Below are 18,917 nucleotides of genomic sequence, written 5' to 3'. Positions count from 1 at the left end.
CGCTCCTGGCGCTCTGCAGCTGGCACTGGAGCGTGCTGCTCCCCAGAGGTGGCACTGCAGGGCTGGGTTTAGCTCTGCCACTCGTGTTGCTGAGTTTTGCTGCCTCCCCAGGGCTGGCTGCAACATGGAGTAGCCTGGGCTTGTGAGCAGAGCCAGAGGGACAAGTGACAGGGTGAACTGGAGTGGCTGGACGAGGACAGGGTGAATTTGGGGTCCCTGGAGTGCCATTTAGGCCCTCCCTGCCCTGTGTGTGGAGGTGATGTGCCATGGGGGGCACAGGGAGGCACCTTGCTGCTCTTGGCTGGGCACTGACTTTTCCCCATTGCTCCCTCTGGAGCAGCTGAGCAAAAGCTGCTGGAATTTCGGGGTGTTGAGGGAAAGCCCTTGGTCCCAGCACCTCCAGAGGAGAGGCAGGAGTGTTGTGAGAGCACAGCACTGCTGGAGGCTGCTCCCTGCTCCAGGCAGAGCATCCCTGCCCCGGGCACTTGCCTTGCCCAGCCTTCCTGTCCCTGCCTGGTTGGGGCAGAGCTGGGCTCAGGGTTAGGATTGTAAATTCAGGTGAATCCAGTGGATTGACAGGAAGATGCTGATGTCTGACTCCAGCTCAGAAGGCTGAATGGTTTCTTTATTATAACTACGCTGTAATACATTAATATACTATTTAAAGGAGATACTAAAACTACAAACCTATTTTTTCTAACTAACTCCCATATCTAACTCACAACTCATGCCCCTCTTTGAGAGTCCAGCCCCAGGGAGGTTGGATTGGCCACCAGGCTCAAACAATCCTCACCAGAATCCAACCAAGCATCACCCCAGGTAAGCAATTCTCTAAACACATTCCACATGGGAAAAACAAGGAGCAGAAATAGAAATTGTTTTTCTTTCCTCTGTGCTCCTCTATGAAAAAAATCCTGAGAGAGAGAAGAATGTGCCTGTCACAGGTTAGAGCTGGGCTGGCCCTGGCAGAGCTGGGCTCAGGGGTAGATTTGGGCTGGCTTTGGCAGAGCTGGGCTCAGGATTAGAGCTGGGCTGGCTTTGGCAGAGCTGGGCTCAGGATGCCTTGAGAGAAGGGCCCTGTGCCAGCTTTGCATTCGCAGCACTCCAGCCTGGCCCTCCCCTGCGTGCCCCAAACTTGGCTGTGCTGCTGCTGCTGGGTTTGGGGCTGGCTGCGGGGAGTGGCCCTTTAAACACTGCCCAGGCAGGGTAATCTGCCAGAGATTATCTGCTGGGGAGAGGATTGGCATTAAAGGGAATGTCTCCTCCCTTCCCCCCGTGTCCTGCAGCATCCCCTGGCCTGGGGGTGTGTGGCAAACCAAGTTCACTTTCTCCTGGGCGAGCAGAGAGGGCTCTGGGCTTGCAGGGGCAAGGGGAAGAGGGCAGATGATGGCACCGGGCCTCCTCTTCCTCACCGTGCTGGCCACGCTCGCCTCCTGCCAGGACCCAGAAGGTAACAGGGGCTTGGGGGATGAGGGGGTGATGGGGTGCCCAGAGCTGGCACCGCTCCTGCCCAGTAAGGAGCCAGAGCAAGGCTTGGCACAGGGGGCCTGGGAGCTGAGCTGGCTGCACTCAGCACAGCAAGGGCTGGGATGGGTTTTTGTGGGCTCCTACCCGTCCCTGCGGGGCTCTGAGGGCTGGGCAAGCACTGACAGCGCTGTCCTTGCCCCCGGTGGCCCCAGGAGAGCTGGACACGTACTGGTCTGGCACGGCTCCCATCTGCGTGGGGGGCTGCAGGGGCAGGCACAAGGAGCTGAAGAGGAGCCAGTGCGGCAACGGCAGCTGCTGCTGGCTGGGCTACAAATCCTTCTGCAGAGGTAAAGCCGGGGCAAGGCCGGGGGATCCCTGGGGGTGTCCCCTCCAGCAGCCGGGGCCACCCGCATCCTTGGCCGGCGAGCCCCGGGGCTGTCCCGGTGGCCGTGCCCGGGCTGCCAGCGCCGGCTGCATCGCTGTCCGCAGTGAACTGCGGGCGGCCCGAGGCGGATTTTAACTCGGTGGTGCACGGCAACGACTGGTGGGTGGGCTCCGTGGTGCGCTACAGCTGCCGGCCCGGCTTCCTGCTGCTGGGGGACCCCGCCAGCGCCTGCCAGCCCGACGGCCGCTGGACCCCCAAACCCTCCTGCCTGCGTGAGTAGCAGCGCTTGGGGCACGTCCCCAAAACCTCCTGGGCACATCCTCAAAGCCTCCTGGGCATGTCCCCAAAGCCTCCTGGGCACATCCCCAGAGCCTCCTGGGCACGTCCCCAGAGCCTCCTGGGCACATCCCCAGAGCCTCCTGGGCACATCCTCAAAACCTCCTGGGCACATCCCCAAAACCTGGGCACATCCTCAAAACCTGGGCACATCCTCAAAACCTCCTGGGCACGTCCTCAAAACCTCCTGGGCACATCCCCAGAGCCTCCTGGGCCTGGAGGGCTCCGGCTGAGCCCCCGGGACGGGCTCTGCCCCTGCAGGGATCTGCCTGCGCGGCCGCATGGAGCTCAGCGAGCGGCACACCGGCGGCCGGTGCTCCCCGTCGTGCGGCAGCCCGGAGCTCCTGGGAGCTTTCCTCAGCAGCGGCTGCATCCACATCTCGGCCTGTGCCACCAAGGCGTCGGGCTGGCCCCGCTGGCTGCGGCGCTGCGACACCTGCGAGTGCGACTGCCATGTGCCCTGCGGTGGGTGCCGGCGCTGGCACTGCCCGCCCGTGGCTCGCTGGGCTCGGGGGAGGCTGGCGCTGGGAGACGGGGGCTGCAAACAGCTCCAAATCTGCTCTTTGCTCTCCTCAGGTTCTTCCAGGTAGAGCTGTGGCCACCCAGGGCTGTGGCCACTGGCCCCATGAGGCTTCCACCCTGGGTCCTGCCTGCCTCCAGCAGTGTCTGCTCCTTCCATAAGCTCTGTGTGTCCCGAGGTGACATCTGAGGGATGTTCTGGACTCACTCTTGCAGGGCTGGCTCATCCCAGCCTCTCCAGGGCCGGGGATGCTCTGGGACTGGGATCTGGGAGTGTTTCCTGCAGCTGGACTTGGGGATGGTGCTGTCAGCACCCATTCCCTGGCTGCTTCCCAGAGGGGGCTCAGAGCCCCTTTTCGGGGGGAGGCAGCGCCTGTGCCTGTGCCCGGTGCTGAAGAGCTGTCCTTCAGTGCTGCAGGCTGTGATTTCTCCGTGTCAGGTAATTCCAGGCCCTGAGCTGGGAGGTGGAGCTGCCCTCTGAGCTCGCTGAGGCCAGCTGGAGTGTGGCATCTGCCTCCTGTCCCCACGGCAGGGACACGGCAGCCTGGCCAGGGCTGCAGCAGCCACTGCTGAGGAATCCAGCTGCCCTGCAGCCTCCCTGTGCACAGTGGGCAAAGGTCTCATCTCCCAGGTGGAAAATCTTCCCTGCAGGCTGCTCCATGCACTGCTGCTGGTCCTGCTCCTTCCAGGGAGTCTGTGCTCCTGCCCTGAGAGCCCCTTTCTGCAGGGGCTTCTCCTCCAGCAGCTTGGGCCCACAAAGGGAGAGATTTGGCTCCAGCCAGGAGCAGTTTTGTGCTCCTTGAGGACATCTCTGGCTCCTTAGGAAGCAGCCAGGGAAGCAGTTTCATCCCCCAAGGGAAGGAGAGGGTGGGCTGGGGCATGTCTGATGGTACTGCTGAGGGTGCTGCAGGACCAGCCACGGGGCATTAAAAATATATTTGCAGGGAATCCCACGGGTTCTCCTGTCGTGCAAAGAGGTTCTGCTGCCTTCTCTGTCCCTGCAGCCCTGAACATAGGTGACAGAACCAGGACAGGCTCCCTGTGCCCCTGGCCTGAGCAAGTGAGCCACCACGGGGACACAGCTGTGGACAAGGCCACTTCAGGAAGGTCCCAGCTGGGGATTAGAGGGATGTGAATGTCCCTGTGGCACCGGGCTCCATCCCTGCTTCCTTCCCCTTGCAATGACTCCCCAGCAGCTGCTGGTTGCTTCGTGGCCACCAGCTTGGGCCCAGCTGAGCAGAAAGGGGTTCAGCATCCCTGAGGTCGTTCCCAGGCCCTCCCTCTGCCCCTGCAGGGAGGAAGGGCTGGGACCTGCTAACGGGGAGTGCCCCAGGGCTGGGAGGCAGCTGGGTACGGAGAGAACTGAGCGAGTCCCAGGTGCCTTTTGCTCCACGACTTAAACCTCCCTGAGGAGCTTGGCTCCATGGAAAACTCCTCGTGCCCTCCCCTGCTCTCCTCTGCCTGGCTCCTGCCCTGAGATCTGTCCCAGCCCTAAGCTGGCATGGGGTGGGGAAAGCTCTCCTTGGCTCAACAGATGGTTTTTTAATTAATACTCTTGCTGCTGCCACTCATTTCCATATGTCTCTGGTGTTTAAGTGCTGTGGTGGGTGAGAGGTGTGAGTAACAGCGAGGAGGGAGCCAGGCGTGCTGCCGGGGGGGTGCAGGGGGATCCAGGTCCTGCAGGATGAGCTGCCCCAGGGGGGGCGTGCTGGGGGTAAAACCCCAAAGGGACACCCCCCTGCCACAGCCCTTTGTCACCAGCTGTCACCCCGCCAAGCCGCCGCACGCCGTGCCTGTTTTGGGGTGTCTGCACAGGGTTTGTGCAGAGCTGAGCGGGGCAGGAGCAGCTTTGGGGTGCGTTGGGCTCGCTCGGGGGGGTTTGGGGTGGGCAGGGAGCTGTGGGGGCTGTCCCAGATGTGGATGGGAGCCGGCACCGGGGTGCAGGGGGGTGCGGAGGCAGGGCTGGCACACCCCGGGCGTGTGCCCAGGGATGCTCAGGGCCTGCTGGCAGGCAGCGAGAGGAAATAGGGCCGGTCCCTTTAAGAGGATTTTTCGCTGCCTGGCAGCGCTGCCCGCCCGGGCAGCCCATCCATCCTTCCATCCATCCATCCATCCATCCTGCCGCCCATCCTGCTCCCCGCCCCGGCAGCACCGGCCACGGGGCTGGCGGAGAGCGGCGCCCCCGAGCAGCCCGGCCCGGGGGGCTGCTGGCCACTGCGGGGCTTCTGCTAGCCACTGCGGGGCTGGGCCCGGAGCCCCCCGCCCGCCCTGCCACCCAGCCCCGCGGAGGGATGGGGAGGAGACCCGGGCCGGGCACTCGCGGGGGCAGCGCCCAGCCCGGCTCCCGCCGCTGAGCACCGCAACCGAGCCCAACCGAGCCGAACCGAGCCGAACCGAGCCGCCCCCCGCCCGGCCGGGCCCCCGGGCATCGCCCCTTTGTCTGCGGAGGAGGCGAGGCGGAGGCGCTGCGGGAGCGGAGCCGCCGCCCCGCAGCCTGCCAGGTGAGGCTGCGGGAGGGCCGGGAGCCTCGCCGGGCCCGGGGGGGGCTGGGGATGGAGGGGCCGGCGGGGAGCAGGGATGAAGGAAGAGCATCCTCGGGCAAAGCCTCCCCGTCCCCACCCCGCGCCGCGGGGCTGGGCTAAGCCGCGGAGAGCCGCTTGCGGGATTTAGCGCTCCGCAAACGCCCAGCCGGAGGAGTCAAGGTGAGCCCGAGGGCGCTTGGAGCCCGCTGCCCCCCACCACCACCCCCGGAGCCCCTCTGCTGCGCCCCGCGGATGCCGGGAGGGGACCCGCGGGCGGGGAACCCCCCACCCCTCCTTCCCCGGGGCTGGGCTGGCTCCCTTCCAGCGCTGAGCGGGGTCTGCCTGCGGCCGGGGTGGGCTGGGTGGGATCTCCCGGAGCTGCCGGCGCCGTGGGAGCGCTGCAGCCGCAGGAGCCGCTGCCCGCAGCCCCGGGAATGTAGGTTAGCGAGGCGCTGGCACCGCAGGCTGGGAGGCGAGATGGGTGCAGGGCACAGCCCGAGCTCCGGCACGGCCCGAGCTCCTTTTGCCGCTGCCGGGGCGATCCCCGAGCCCCTCGCAGGCGCTGAGAGCCGGCGCTCCCCGCCCTGCTCGCTCAGCATCCCCGGCGCCGCAGAGCCGAGCCGAGCCGAGCCGAGCCGGGACACGCGGGGCCCGGCCGCGCTGCAGCCGCTGGGCAGCACTGCGGGCAGGGCAGCGCTGGGGAAGGTCTGCCAGCGCCACGGCCCCGGCTCAGGGCTGGCCTGGCCTCCGAGGCTGTGCCCAAAGAGCCCGGAAGGTGAAAGGATGAGCCGGGCAGAGAAGGAATGGCAGCAGCAGGGCCCCCTCCCTGCTCTGGTAAGGCTCTCGCAGCAAGCCCGGGGGGACCCCGGCACTGTCTGAGGCTCTGATGCTCCCAGGACTGCCCTGCCCCAGGAGCACGGCGTGAAAGCAGCTGGAATCATCTGCTTGTTTAGGATTTCGTGCCTGTGTTCCCTAAGGCCAGGGCAGGGCTGGTTCCTGGAGAGTCCTTGGGGACATCCAGGCCCAGGGCAGGACATCAGCTCTCCCACCCTCCATCCTGGGCCCAGCGGCACAAACGGGGCTGGGGCAGGGACCCGCGGGGCTGGGGGAGCTGAGCAGCTCAGGCAGCAGAGCCGGCCCAGGCTGCAGGAGGGGCAGGAATTACTGACTGTGCAGCTGAACGAAATCCTGCTGTTCGTCGCCCTGGGCGCAGGCTCGGCTGGCTCCATCCTCCCGGCCAGATGTGGGTGCTGGCCCCAGCTGGGCGGAGGGGCCGGCGGGGCTGGAGCCAGCAGGAGAAGGAGAGACAGGAGCTGCTGTGGGCTGCTCCCTGCAGTGCCGGGGAGAGGGAGCCCGCTGCCAGGCGATGCCCGTGCGCTCCCCACAGAGCGGCGGGATGGCAGAGAAGGGCATGGATCCCGCCTGCGTCTCCATCGCCCTGGAGGACGCGGTGTGCCACGCCGGCCCTCCGGACGCCCCGCTGCTCACCACCCACTTGAAGAAGGTGGAGAACCACATCACGGAGGCGCAGAGGTTTTCCCACCTGCCGAAGCGCTCGGCTGTCAACATCGAGTTCATCGACCTGTCCTACTCCGTGCGGGAGGGATCCTGGTGGAGGAAGAGAGGTAGGAGCTGGCGGGTGGGGAAGGGCAGGGAGGGGAGGGGACCTGCAGGGCTCTCGCACCGCGTTCCCGTTCTGGTTCTGCGTGCCATCCATGACCTCACCCCGCTCCGTCCGAGCGCCAGGGGCTCTTTGTGGCTGCTTGTTTGTGCCGGGTGCCCGTGGGAGGGAGGAGGCAAGGCTCGTGTCCCGCAGCAGTTGAAATGCCAGGGGAAGGCAGAGCGCATTCCAGGGAAACCTGGCCAGACACCCTGGGCCGGCCGGGAGGGGTGGGGTGGGATGGGATGGGATGGGATGGGATGGGATGGGATGGGATGGGATGGGATGGGATGGGATGGGATGGGATGAGATGGATTCCTCCAGCCCTGCTGTTTGGGGTACAATGGATGGGATGGATTCCTCCAGCCCTGCTGTTTGGGGTACAATGGATGGGATGGGTTCCCCAGCCCTGCTGTTCGGGGTATGACAGCACTGTGGGATGCAGCAGGAGACCTCAGGGGTGCCCCAGCTCAGAGCCTGGCAAGGAGAAGGTGTGGTTTGTGGGGGATTTCCTCTCCCTGTGCAGCCGAGGCCGTGGCCCCTTCCCTGTGTGCGACTCTGGCCGAGAGCTCAGGGAGGGGAGAGGGGAGGCAGATGGCAGCTGGTGGGTGGTAGTCTGCTTTAATTAGCGCTCTCAGTTAATGGGATGCCAATCAGGCAGCCCGGTAAGATGGAGGGTGAGCTGATCTGCAGAAGCTGAAGGCAGGCGGGGACCGAGGTCACAGGGCTCGCTGAGGGGCTCTGCCAGCCAGGGATGCTGGATGGGGCTCTGCCCCTGTCCCCGGGCCGTGCAGCTCGGGAAAGCGAGGCGCTGGAACACGCTGGGAGCAGCCCTGACATCTGCCGGGATGGTGCCTCCCTGTTTGCCGGGATGATGCCTCCCAGTTTTGCCGGGATGATGCCTCCCTGTTTTTCTGGGATGATGCCTCCCAGTTTTGCCGGGATGATGCCTCCCTGTTTTTCTGGGATGCGGGATGATGCCTCCCTGTTTTTCTGGGATGATGCCTCCCTGTTATTCTGGGATGATGCCTCCCTGTTTTTCTGGCATGATGCCTCCCAATTTTGCCGGGATGATGCCTCCCTGTTTTTCTGGGATGCTGGGGAAGCATCCCAGAAGGATCCCTGGCCCAGCCGCGGGCGGACTGTGCCGTAGCACCCAGGAGGGAAGCGGCTGCTTGCCAGCGGGCCAGTGCCCTGCAGGGAGGGACGGGGGAAGGCTGGGGCAGCCGGACCGGGGGGGAGCGAGCCGAGGGGTCGCGGGGTCCGTGGGATGGGGAAGGGAGGAGCGCTTCTCTGCCCCGTCCGGGCGGGTGGCGGCGGCTTTGGCCACAGCCCCCAGCCCCGGCGGCGGCTTTGGCCACAGCCCCCAGCCCCGGCGGTGGCTTTGGCCACAGCCCCCAGCCCCGGCGGCGGCTTTGGCCACAGCCCCCAGCCCCGGCGGTGGCTTTGGCCACAGCCCCCAGCCCCGGCGGTGGCTTTGGCCACAGCCCCCAGCCCCGGCCGGCCCCGCTGCGCCGAGCCGGAGGTTACCGGCAGTCAATGAACGGGAGTAACCGCTGCGCAAGCTGCAGTGGCTCCGACGTGAGCAGCATGCGCGGTGCGGAGCCGTGCGCGCTGCCGGGGGGGGCTGCCAGCCCTGCTGGCCCCCGGCCACCCTGAGCAGCCCCCTGGCCACCCCCCTGCCCGCGGGACCCCCTCCTGCCGCGGGGCTCCCGAGGGGCACAGAGGAGGAGCGGGGGGTGGCGGTGCGGGTGACCTTCCCAGGGGATGGACGAGCTCAGGGCTACCCCAGCCAGGTGGGGCTGAGTGCTCTGGGCTTCCCTCAGCCTGCGTTTGTTGCCCTTGCCCCACAGCGGCTGTCCCCGTGGGGCACAGAGAGATCCATCAGAGGGATGCTCAGGCTGGGTCCGTGGGGTTTTCATCCCCCTATCCCATTGGTGTCCTGCCAGGGCTCCATTTCAGGGGCAGCTCCTGAGAGCCTGAGGCTGTGTTTGTTCCAAACTCCCGACACATCATGTTCCTTCTGCCAGAAAATGCTAATCAGCCGCGTTTAAAGCAGAGATAATTCCAGGTCTGATTAGCAGTGGCTGCTGCCGGGCGCCACGGCGTGAATGCCAATGAAGGCAACAGCCGGACTGGGAATTCTGCCTGCCCCCTGTGCCCTGCTCGGAGCTGGCCCTCCCCCCTGGCCTTAGGGATCAGCATCTGAAGACACGGCCAGGAGCAGTGCCACAGCCCGGTAATCCTCCTTAGCAGCAGGATTTCCCTGGTCCTTTCTGTGATCCAGGTCAGGAGCTTCTTCAGCACTGGGAATCAGTGGGATCAGCCAAGGAGCAGGGGCAGGGATCGTGCTGGAGGTGACAGCTGCAGTGGCCAGAGCCCTGGGGATGCTGATGGAGCACACACAGCCCCCGGATGGCGTGGCAGCCCCTGGGAAGCCAAACCCCTGCTGCTCTCTCCCTGCAGGGTACAAGACTCTCCTCAAATGCCTGTCAGGGAAATTCTGCCAGCGGGAGCTCATTGGCATCATGGGCCCCTCGGGAGCTGGGAAATCCACCCTGATGAACATCCTGGCTGGCTACAGGTGAGGCTGGGGGTGGCCAGCGGGGCTGGGGGTGCAGGGCTGTGCCAATCCCCCCCACGTCCCTGCTGCCTGCAGGGAGACTGGCATGAAGGGGCAGATCCTGGTGAACGGGCGGCCGCGGGACCTGCGCACCTTCCGCAAGATGTCCTGCTACATCATGCAGGATGACATGCTGCTGCCACACCTCACCGTGCTCGAGGCCATGATGGTGAGCTCTGGGGACATCCTCTGGGCTGTCTCCTTGTGGGCACTGAGCCCACATCAGGTGTTTCCAAGGGTTCTGGGATGTGGAAATAAAGCCCTGCTGTGCGTGCTCCCTTCATCCCGAGCAGACAGGGTGGGAGCACGGTGCAGCCAGGTCTGTCCCCTGCCTCTGACGGGCTGTCGCCCTGGCCATCCTCTCCCTGCAGGTCTCTGCTAACCTGAAGCTCAGCGAGAAGCAGGAGGTGAAGAAGGAGCTGGTAAGTGCAGAGGAGGCTGGGCCCAGACCCCCTCAGCTCTCCCCACGATGGGCACAAGGGGAGCAGGGGATGGCAAGGGTGAAGGGAGGCAGCAGGGCTGGGATGAAAGCCCGTGAGAACCCTCGGCTGTGTGACAGGTGAACGAGATCCTGACGGCCCTGGGGCTGCTGGAGTGCTCCTACACCCGCACCAGCTCCCTGTCGGGGGGCCAGCGCAAGCGCCTGGCCATCGCCCTGGAGCTGGTCAACAACCCGCCCGTCATGTTCTTCGATGAGCCCACCAGGTGAGCCACAGGGCTCCCAGCACTGCCTGCCCAGCTGGGCTGCCCCTGCTGCCGCGGCCAGCACCCTCTGGTGCCCACCTGAGCACGGGATGGGACAGTGCCCTGGGGCTGACGCTCTTCTGCATCGACCTGAGGGGTGGGTGCCCACAAGGGGAGGCAGGTGGGGGCATCTTTAGGATGTTCTTCTCCCCCTCTCAACTCTGCTCTTCTCTCTCTGCTGTCCCTGTCTCTCCACCCCATCCTGCGTGGCCGCAGCGGTTTGGACAGTGCCTCCTGCTTCCAGGTGGTGTCCCTGATGCGCTCCTTGGCTCAGGGCGGGCGCACCATCATCTGCACCATCCACCAGCCCAGCGCCAAGCTCTTCGAGATGTTCGACAAGGTTTGGGCTGGGACAGGCTCCCTCTGGCCCCATGAGCAGGAGAGAGGCCACGGGAGGGGTGGGCTGCAGGCATCTGACCTGGGGGCTCGTGTGGCCGGGGTGTGGCAGGGGTGGCTGTGTCACCCTGGGGCAGGAGCGGGTGACAGTGCCCTGGCTGCCCTGCGCCTGCCACATTCTGCTTTTCTCGTGCAGCTCTACATCCTGAGCCAGGGCCAGTGCATCTTCAAGGGCGTCGTGACCAACCTCATCCCCTACCTGAAGGGCCTCGGCCTCCACTGCCCCACGTACCACAACCCCGCTGACTTCAGTGAGTGTCCCCACCCCAGCAGAGGGTGGCGAGCTCCAGACCCAGTGCCCGAGCCCTGGGGGCTGCCCAAGGGAGATGCCAGTGCCCTTCCTGTTCGGTGCTGGTTGTCTCAGCACCTCTCAGGGGTCCTGTCCTCCCCCACAGTCATCGAGGTGGCCTCAGGGGAGTACGGGGACCTCAACCCCGTCCTGTTCCGCGCTGTCCAGAACGGGATGTGCACCATGGCTGAGAAGAAGAGCAGCCCTGACAAGGCAGATTCCTCGTGCCCAACGTGTGGGACGGTGAGTGGGGCTGAGAGGAGCCCCCTGTGCCAGCGGGGACCCCGCAGCATGAGCCTGACCCGCGTCCCCCTGGCCTTGCAGGACGTGGATCACATCGAGAGCCACACGTTTGCCACCAGCACCTCCACTCAGTTCTGCATCCTCTTCAAGAGAACCTTCATCTGCATCCTACGGGACACGGTGAGGCCGGGCCAGGCCTCGGGCTTGGGGTTTTTTGGGGCTGGCAGCAGCAAGGAGCTCCATGGGCTGCCCGCTGCTCCCTTGGGATGTTTTTGGGGTGTGGTCCTGCCCTGCTGAGCCCCGCTGTGCCCACAGGTGCTGACCCACCTGCGGTTCATGTCCCACATCTGCATCGGGGTGCTCATCGGGCTGCTCTACCTGCACATCGGCAACGACGCGGGCAAGGTCTTCAACAACACCGGCTTCCTCTTCTTCTCCATGCTCTTCCTCATGTTCGCCGCCCTCATGCCCACCATCCTCACCTGTAAGGAGCTCCCTGCCCCAAAACCCCCTCGCTGCTCCCAGCTCTTGGGGTGCTCCAGCTGTGGGGCAGTGTGGGTGTGCCAGAGGGATCGGGCAAAATGGGGAAAATAAGAGAGAAGGGAAAAAAAATATTGAAGAACACGGGAAAACTTTCTGTTTGCCTGTATTGCAGTTTTGCCCTTTATTTGGCTATAATTTGGCTATTTGACCCTTGTTGGCTCAAAGCAGAATGCTGGAATTTTAATCTTTTATTTTTTTTAATCTGAGAAAATGTGTGTAAACCTGCTGCAAAGCCCCAAGCTGACTTTTCCACGTGGAAATTTCCCATATCAGTCACTGATTTTTTTTTTTCCCCAGTGGAGGTTTGGGCACCCTCTCATGATGCAGGCTGGGGGTTACCTGGTGCATCCCACCTGCCTGCACCAGGGAGAGGAGCTGGAGCACGCCAGGGCAGGGAATTGCTGCTGCTCACTCCTTGTTTCCCTGCAGTCCCCCAGGAGATGACCGTATTCCTGAGGGAGCACTTGAACTACTGGTACAGCCTCAAAGCCTATTACCTGGCCAAGACCATGGCAGATGTGCCCTTCCAGGTGAGCTTTCCGTGGATTTGGTGACTGTGGCACCCTTGGCACAGCCCCGGTGCCCCAGGGAGGGGTCCCTCGTCCCCCAGGGAGCTCAGTGGGGTGGGGATGGCCGTGGGGCCCTGGGGCAGGCACATTCTTCTCTCTCTCAGGATTTTTTCATAGAGGAGCACAGAGGAAAAAAGAGAAAATTTCTATTTCTGCTCCTTGTTTTTCCCACGTGGAATGTGTGTGGAGAATTGTTTACCTGGGGTGATGCTTGGTTGGGTTCTGGTGAGGATTGTTTGAGCCTGGTGGCCAATCCAACCCACCTGGGGCTGGGCTCTCAGAGAGGAGCACGAGTTGGGAGTGAGTTGGATATGGCAGTTAGAAAAAGTAGGTTTGTAGTTTTAATATCTCCTTTAAATAGTATATTGATTATTGTAGTGCAGTTATAATAAATAAACCATTCAGCTTCTGAGCTGCAGTCAGACATCCTCCCTCCTTCCCGGCGGGTTCCCTGCGTTCGTGGTGGGCCCAGCAGGGTGGTGTTGGTGTCTCTGTCCCCTGCAGGTGATCTGCCCCATCGCCTACTGCAGCATCGTCTACTGGATGACGGGCCAGCCCCCCGAGGCCACGCGCTTCCTGCTCTTCTCCGCCCTGGCCACCGCCACGGCCCTGGTGGCCCAGTCCCTCGGGCTTCTCATCGGAGCTGCTTCCACTTCCCTGCAGGTCTGCCGGGGCTTTGCCTCCTCTCTGGAGAGCTGCAAGGGGCCCCGTGACCGTGTGGGGTGGGGCAGGGCCGTGACCCCCTCTGCTCCCCAGGTGGCCACCTTTGTGGGACCCGTCACTGCCATCCCCGTGCTGCTCTTCTCGGGCTTCTTCGTCAGCTTCAAGACCATCCCCACCTACCTGCAGTGGAGCTCCTACGTCTCCTACGTCAGGTGGGCCCCCAGCTCTGGCCACAGCTCGCTGTCCTGGGCTCCCCTGGACCCTGCTGACGCTGGGGGTGTGCTCTGCCCTAGGTACGGCTTCGAGGGGGTCATCCTCACCATCTACGCCATGGAGCGCGAGGACCTGGAGTGCCTCGAGGAATTCTGCCCTTTCCAAAAGCCCATCAAGATCCTGCAGGAGCTGGACGTGGAGGAGGCCAAGCTCTACCTGGACTTCCTCATCCTGGGCATCTTCTTCGTCATCCTGCGGCTCCTGGCTTACCTGGTCCTCAGGTACAAGGTCAAATCTGAGAGATAAAGGGGCCGTGGGGCCCCGGTGCCGCTCCCGGGCCTGGCCTGCTGTGAGAGATGTTCTGCAGATGGACACGGTGCTCCTGCAGGTCCCGGACCGTGGCGGAGGCACTGGGAGGTGCCAGCCAGGCCTGGCTCAGTCGAGAAGGGTTTTGAGACATCTCGGAACTGTTTTAACCTTTCCACACACTCTTCATTGCAAAAACGTTTTGTACAGCCCCGGCATGTGCCGCTCTCCCCCCCAGGACTGGCGAGCCCCACGGAGCTTGGGTCCCCTCTTGTTGTCCCTGCCTGGCGCTGCCCTGGGGACACCAGGGACAGCCCAGCCCGGGTGGTTTGAGCCCAGCACGGCTGGGAGGATCCTCTCTGGGCTGGGGCTGGGCTGGGAGCAGAGAGCTGCAGAGTTGGAAGGGCAGCTCGTGGCCCCGTTCCTCGTCCTGGCCAGCAGCGTGTGAGTCAGTGCTGAGAAGAGCCCAAAGATGCCATAGGTGACATTGCACCAGGCTTTAGAGTTTCCTGCCACTGTAACCACAAGAGATTGCTTCATCCCCCTTTCCTTCCTGCACAAACCCTCCTTCTTTTTTTTCCCTTTTTTTCTTTATTTTCCCCCCTACCACAAACCCCACTGCATCCCAGTCTTGGTGGAGGGGTAGAGGAGGATGTGGGGCTCTGTCTCAGGCTCCTGCTGGGACATCATCCTCAGAGATGGGATCTTCACAGCAGGGTCTGTGGGAGCAGGACTGTGTTCTCAGACCTTAAGGAGTCTCACTTCAGTCCCTGTTGTCTCTGGGGTCTGAGACAAAAAGGTCTGAGCCAAATCTACCAACACGGAGAGGAGTGACTGGTCCCTTGCATGGAGCAAGGAGGATTTGGGTTCCCACAGCCTGCCTGTGCCAGGAGGCTGAAAACCAGGGCTGGGCTCAGCTGTGTCATCACTGGAGGCTCTGCTGCAGGAGGAGAGCTGGCCCTGAGCCCTTCCCTGCCACCTCTCCCCCCCAGCTCCACTGGGGCTGTCTCAGCAGGACAGGGCAGACGAGCCTCGCTCAGCACTGACTGTGCAAGGAAGGGACACCAAGGACACCTGGCCTGTCACAGTGCCACCCCCCCAGGGTGACACTGTGCAGAAGGGGGTCCCAGCAGTGCCTGAACTGGAAACCAGGTGAGATCCCAGGCTGGTTTAATGCAGCGGGTGACCCGGACACTGGGAAGGCCTTGGCACTTAGTGACTGGTACCAGAAGGTCCCTTGTGGCACGTGGTGGCTGCTCCAGAGTCCCACGCTTTGCAGAGAGAAGGCAACTCAGCACCTTGTGGCTCTCCAGAGGAACTGAGCTGAGCCCAGAGCTGGTGGGGCATCTGCTGCTGTGCTGGAACACAGCACCCAGCTTACCTGCACAGCACAGGCTCCGTGGGTGCGCTGGCACTGCGGGCACCGGGCTGCACGTGTCACCCACAGGCGTGGCAAACAACAGGGTTTTGGCAAGCCCTGGCTCAGGTCAGCCTGGGGATGCTGCTCCTGGCACTCTGAGCAGCCAGGGATTGCAGGGCAAATGCCAGATTCCAGCAGAACCCTGGAGACTGAGCTTTGGCTTGGCTGGCTTGGGTCGGGGCTGGCCTGACACTGATGCTGGGCACTCAGCAGAGCCCAGTCTCCCCTGCCTGGAGGGCATCGAGCAATGTTTGGCCATGGGGCTCTCCTGCACCGAGGGTCTGGAAGCAGGACACACCCTGCTGCCCTTTCCACACTGAGCATCAGGGTTCTCCAGGGGCTGTTGTCTGAATTTTCACCGTCCCTCACAAAATTCCTGGATCTCCTTTCAGTGCCGTGCCCTGCAGTGGAGCTGTGCCAGCTGGAGGGCTGCAGTGCTGCCAACCACAGCCACAGGGGCACGGAGGAGTGGGGGACAATCCTTGTGCTCTGTCACGGGGTGCACGGATGGGCAGGGGGGATGTGGGGCTGTCACCCTTCTCCATCTCCCTGTCCCTGGAGCTGATGGCACTGATGTCCTGCTTCTGCCCTGCTCTTGGGCTGGGACTGGTCTGTGCTGGGCTGAGGCTTTTCCCTGGATGGATGCCGAGATGCAGGAGGTGTCAGTGGGGCAGCTGTGCACAGCTCCTGCTTCCCCCCTGGCATTTGGGGCTCTCGTGGTGGGTCCTGGGGGTGCTGCTGTGCCCAGCACTGTGTCCTGCACCCAGCACGCCTGGACAGCCCTGTGCCATCACATTCAGGGCCACCAGCGCTCCCAGGAGGACCAGGACAAGATGGACTCATGTGTGGAGCAAAGGGGCTACCAGCAGGCACCAGGGACTGCCACTGGCCGTGCCCCCCACGCTTTGTTGACCAGGCTCTGCTGCTTGCAGAGAAACCTCGTGGAAAAGGCTTCCCCAGCTCGGAGCAACACTGCCAGGGCTCCCAGGTGGCTCCCACTGCTGGGATGGGGCAGCTGGCAGCACCCCCGGGATGCCCAGGAGGGCTCAGCACAGCCTCCTGTGCCCGTGCAGCGTCCCAGTTGCCCAGGTGTGTGCCCACTGCGGGGCAGAGGGCCAGGACAAACCCCAGAGCTGCAGGACGGCTGTCCCCGAGCTGGGCAAGGGCTCTGGGCAGGGGGTGGCGGGGCAGGCTGCTCGTCCCCAGGGCAGCAGGACACGAGTGAATGTGCTGGTGTGAAGGGGCTGCTGAGTGAGGGGAGTGGCACAGGGCAAAGGCACCCTCGCTGCCAAGGTGTCCTTGCCCTCGCCTCAAGGACAGTCCCAGAGGTGGTGGAAGGTGCAGGGAAATGCGAGTTTGCACTGAGCCCCCAGGCTGGGCTGAGCACCCCGGGGATTGCTGCCTGGGTGGTTTTCTCTGCCCAGGCACGGCAGAGGGAGAGGGTGCAGCCATCCTGCTCCAGGGGGCCCTTAGGGAAGCAGCAAGGATGCACTTTACCAGAGCAGGGAAGCAGAGCCGTGGGTGCTCCTGGCTGCAGGAATGCCAGGAGAGAACCCGTCTGGATAATCAGGAGTGTGATGGAGGAGAGCAGGCTTCTTCCCCCACACCTCCTCTCCTGCCCCTGCCTTTGAGCGATGCACTTTGAGTGGATGAGGGTGGGGGTCCAAAGTGTGGCTCTGGTGATGTTCCCCCCCTCACACAACCCCCTGAATATCAGCTAGCCCAGAGATTCGAGGCTGTGAGGGGAGGAATATCAGGAGATGGCAAAGATTTCCAAAAGAGGCTCTTACCCTAATATATGTTGGTTCAGCTCTCTTTATTATGTGGTGTCCATGTGGAGAGCGGGGCAGAAGAGAACAGGAATTGTCAGGGGTCTGTACAGACTTTGGACAGGGTGGGCTTCCCTGGCTCCCCCGTTGGGGCAGGAAGGAGGGTCCAGGATTATCTGAGCAGAGTCACAGGGGCACAGAGTGCCCATGAACTCCCTGTAACACTCTGGCTCCCTGGGAACATCAGCTGAGCCACCAAAAGCTGCTTCAGCCCCTTTGGCTGTGTCAGGTTCTGCCTCTCACGGGTGCTGTGATGGCAGGCAGGCAGGCAGGGGCATGGCCACTCACCTCCATGCATGTCCAGGCCACTTTTGTCACACGCACAAGAAGAGCAAATGCTTCATCACCTGGCTGGGGTTTGCTGGAGGGCAGACTGGGCTAGAGCAGGGAGGGGATGGGGCTTCTCCCAGGGTTTCACCCCTCTCCCAAATCAGGCAATAAAACAGTGTTTCCTTCTCACTGTGTGTGGGCAGCGTTTGTCCTGTCCCTGTGCCACGGGCTCTGTGTGTGTCCCTGCCACGCTGCACCCTGTGCTTTCCCAGCTTTGCCATGTCAGCACACCAGGCTGGGCAGCGGGGGCACACGTCAGCCAGGGGGGCACCTGGCAGAGAGAATTGAAACTCAGACCAGAGGTGTGAGCTGCTTTCTCCCCGGCACAGCTTGCCAAAACAAGGCACAGGTAACAGCTGGAAGGCCGAGGGAGACTGCTGGCACAGCTCTGTTGTGGCAGCTGCTCTGGGTGGCGTTTGCCCAGGTCTTTCTTACCTTGCTGGGAGGAGGCTGTGAAGCAGGACCAGGGCACTGCTGCCCACAGCTGCAGCCTGGCAGGAACCAGGCAGGGTGGAGGTGAGGCCTGGGGCTCTCCAGGCTGGGCTGCACATGCAGGTAAGTGCCCCGCAGGGTCGGGGTGCCAGGTGCCAGCTTGCTGCTCAGCAGAGGGTCCCGGGAGGCGTCGGGCAGGAGGAGATGTTGCGGTTCGTGTCGGTGTTTCCGAGATGCCAGCTGTACTTGTTGGGTTTCACACATCAATAAAACTTATATTTATAGTGTACTTTCTGGATGTCTGCCTCTCCTGAGAGCCTCGAGGGCACACGTGTGATGGGGGGTGGTGAATTTGGGGTGCAAATATGCAGGTGTGGCCCCCTCAGCCCCAGCACCCCTGGGTGGGCTGGCACCTCTCAGGGCAGCACCCAGGTGTCACAATCTGAGGTATTGATGATTCTGAGATTGTAGAAAGTCTCTGTCTGTCAGCCCCCTGCCAAAGCAGAAGCCATAATTGGTCTGTGCTGGTTTCCAGGTTGTTTATTCTGTTTATCTCTCACATGTTCTGCTGCCCTGCCCAGCTCTGTCCTGCAGGGCAGCGTGTGGGGCTCTGCCCTCAGTGGGATGTGACAAACATTAAATACCAGAAACTCCCTGGGCTGGATTGACAAGAACGTGCCAATATCTGTCACCTACGTTGGACAGTGTGTCCCCAGCCTGAACCAACAGAAAAATGCCAACACCACAGTGAGACATGGAGGGCATGAAGAAGGAGAAAAAGGACAAGACACACCCAATTGTGTAGGGACCACTGAGCTCCAGGATGGTTTGGGTGGATGGAGACGAGAGATCTCTGAAGCTGCTCTCAGAATATCAGGTTTATTAGGGATGGTGAAAGGTCTTGCTTGGAGCTGCCAGATGCAGCACGGGGCAAGGCCTGAGGGGATGGGGAGGGGAGAGACAAGGGGCAGAGAGGATGCTCCAGGAGAGGGTGGAAGTTCTAAGAGGGGGGAAGATCCAAGAGGGGGGAAATTCCAAGGGGGCGTCTGGCCCCTCAGAGACCCCTTATCAGGGGGCTTCAAGGTGAGCTGGAACAAGACTTGGGCCAATGGGGTCACAGACACCTGATGCTTCAGGGGAGGGTTACAGGTGTGGGATGAACTTTACATTTTGGGGGTTGAGATCGAACAATCCATTTGACTTTTGGACCCATCTGTAGGTTAGGGCGTTGTCCAGCCAGCAGGGAGGATTGTTTTCATCCTGGCTGTACTATTGTAAATCTTCTGCCAGGCACTCATATTTATCCATCCTTCCCAACAGAGGACAGCACATCTGGCGCGGCACATCTGGCGAGAGCGGAGGGAAGCCGGGGCAGCCGCGGGCGTCTCTGCCGGCTCCAGCCGCTCTCCGTGCGGCTCGGGGGAGCTG

The 18,917-nt window shown here is 62.9% G+C and overlaps 1 protein-coding gene across 3 annotated transcripts; it reads left to right on the top strand.

Moving 5' to 3' along the window:
* The first annotated feature begins 4,774 nt into the window (after window positions 1-4,774).
* ABCG4 (ATP binding cassette subfamily G member 4) lies at window positions 4,775-17,778 on the top strand. Of its 3 annotated transcripts, none has more exons than XM_021540490.3 (15): window positions 4,775-5,208; window positions 6,617-6,854; window positions 9,356-9,473; window positions 9,549-9,681; window positions 9,884-9,934; window positions 10,072-10,217; window positions 10,473-10,596; window positions 10,789-10,903; window positions 11,048-11,184; window positions 11,266-11,364; window positions 11,500-11,668; window positions 12,157-12,257; window positions 12,801-12,959; window positions 13,053-13,171; window positions 13,253-17,778. In XM_021540490.3, exons 2-15 carry the CDS (start codon window positions 6,626-6,628, stop codon window positions 13,476-13,478), a joined length of 1,926 nt encoding a protein of 641 aa, XP_021396165.1. In that variant the 5' UTR covers window positions 4,775-5,208; window positions 6,617-6,625; the 3' UTR covers window positions 13,479-17,778. The 3 variants fall into 3 exon arrangements, with proteins under 3 accessions (XP_021396165.1, XP_021396164.1, XP_021396163.1); XM_021540489.3 differs by lacking the exon at window positions 4,775-5,208 and adding an exon at window positions 5,292-5,409; XM_021540488.3 differs by lacking the exon at window positions 4,775-5,208 and having other exon boundaries at window positions 6,581-6,854.
* Window positions 17,779-18,917: the final 1,139 nt, after the last annotated feature.

This window comes from Lonchura striata, chromosome 23 (assembly GCF_046129695.1).
Source record: "Lonchura striata isolate bLonStr1 chromosome 23, bLonStr1.mat, whole genome shotgun sequence".
Classification (NCBI taxonomy): domain Eukaryota; kingdom Metazoa; phylum Chordata; class Aves; order Passeriformes; family Estrildidae; genus Lonchura; species Lonchura striata.
Note: the sequence above shows the minus strand (reverse complement) of the source record. Positions and strands in the feature narration are given on the sequence as shown.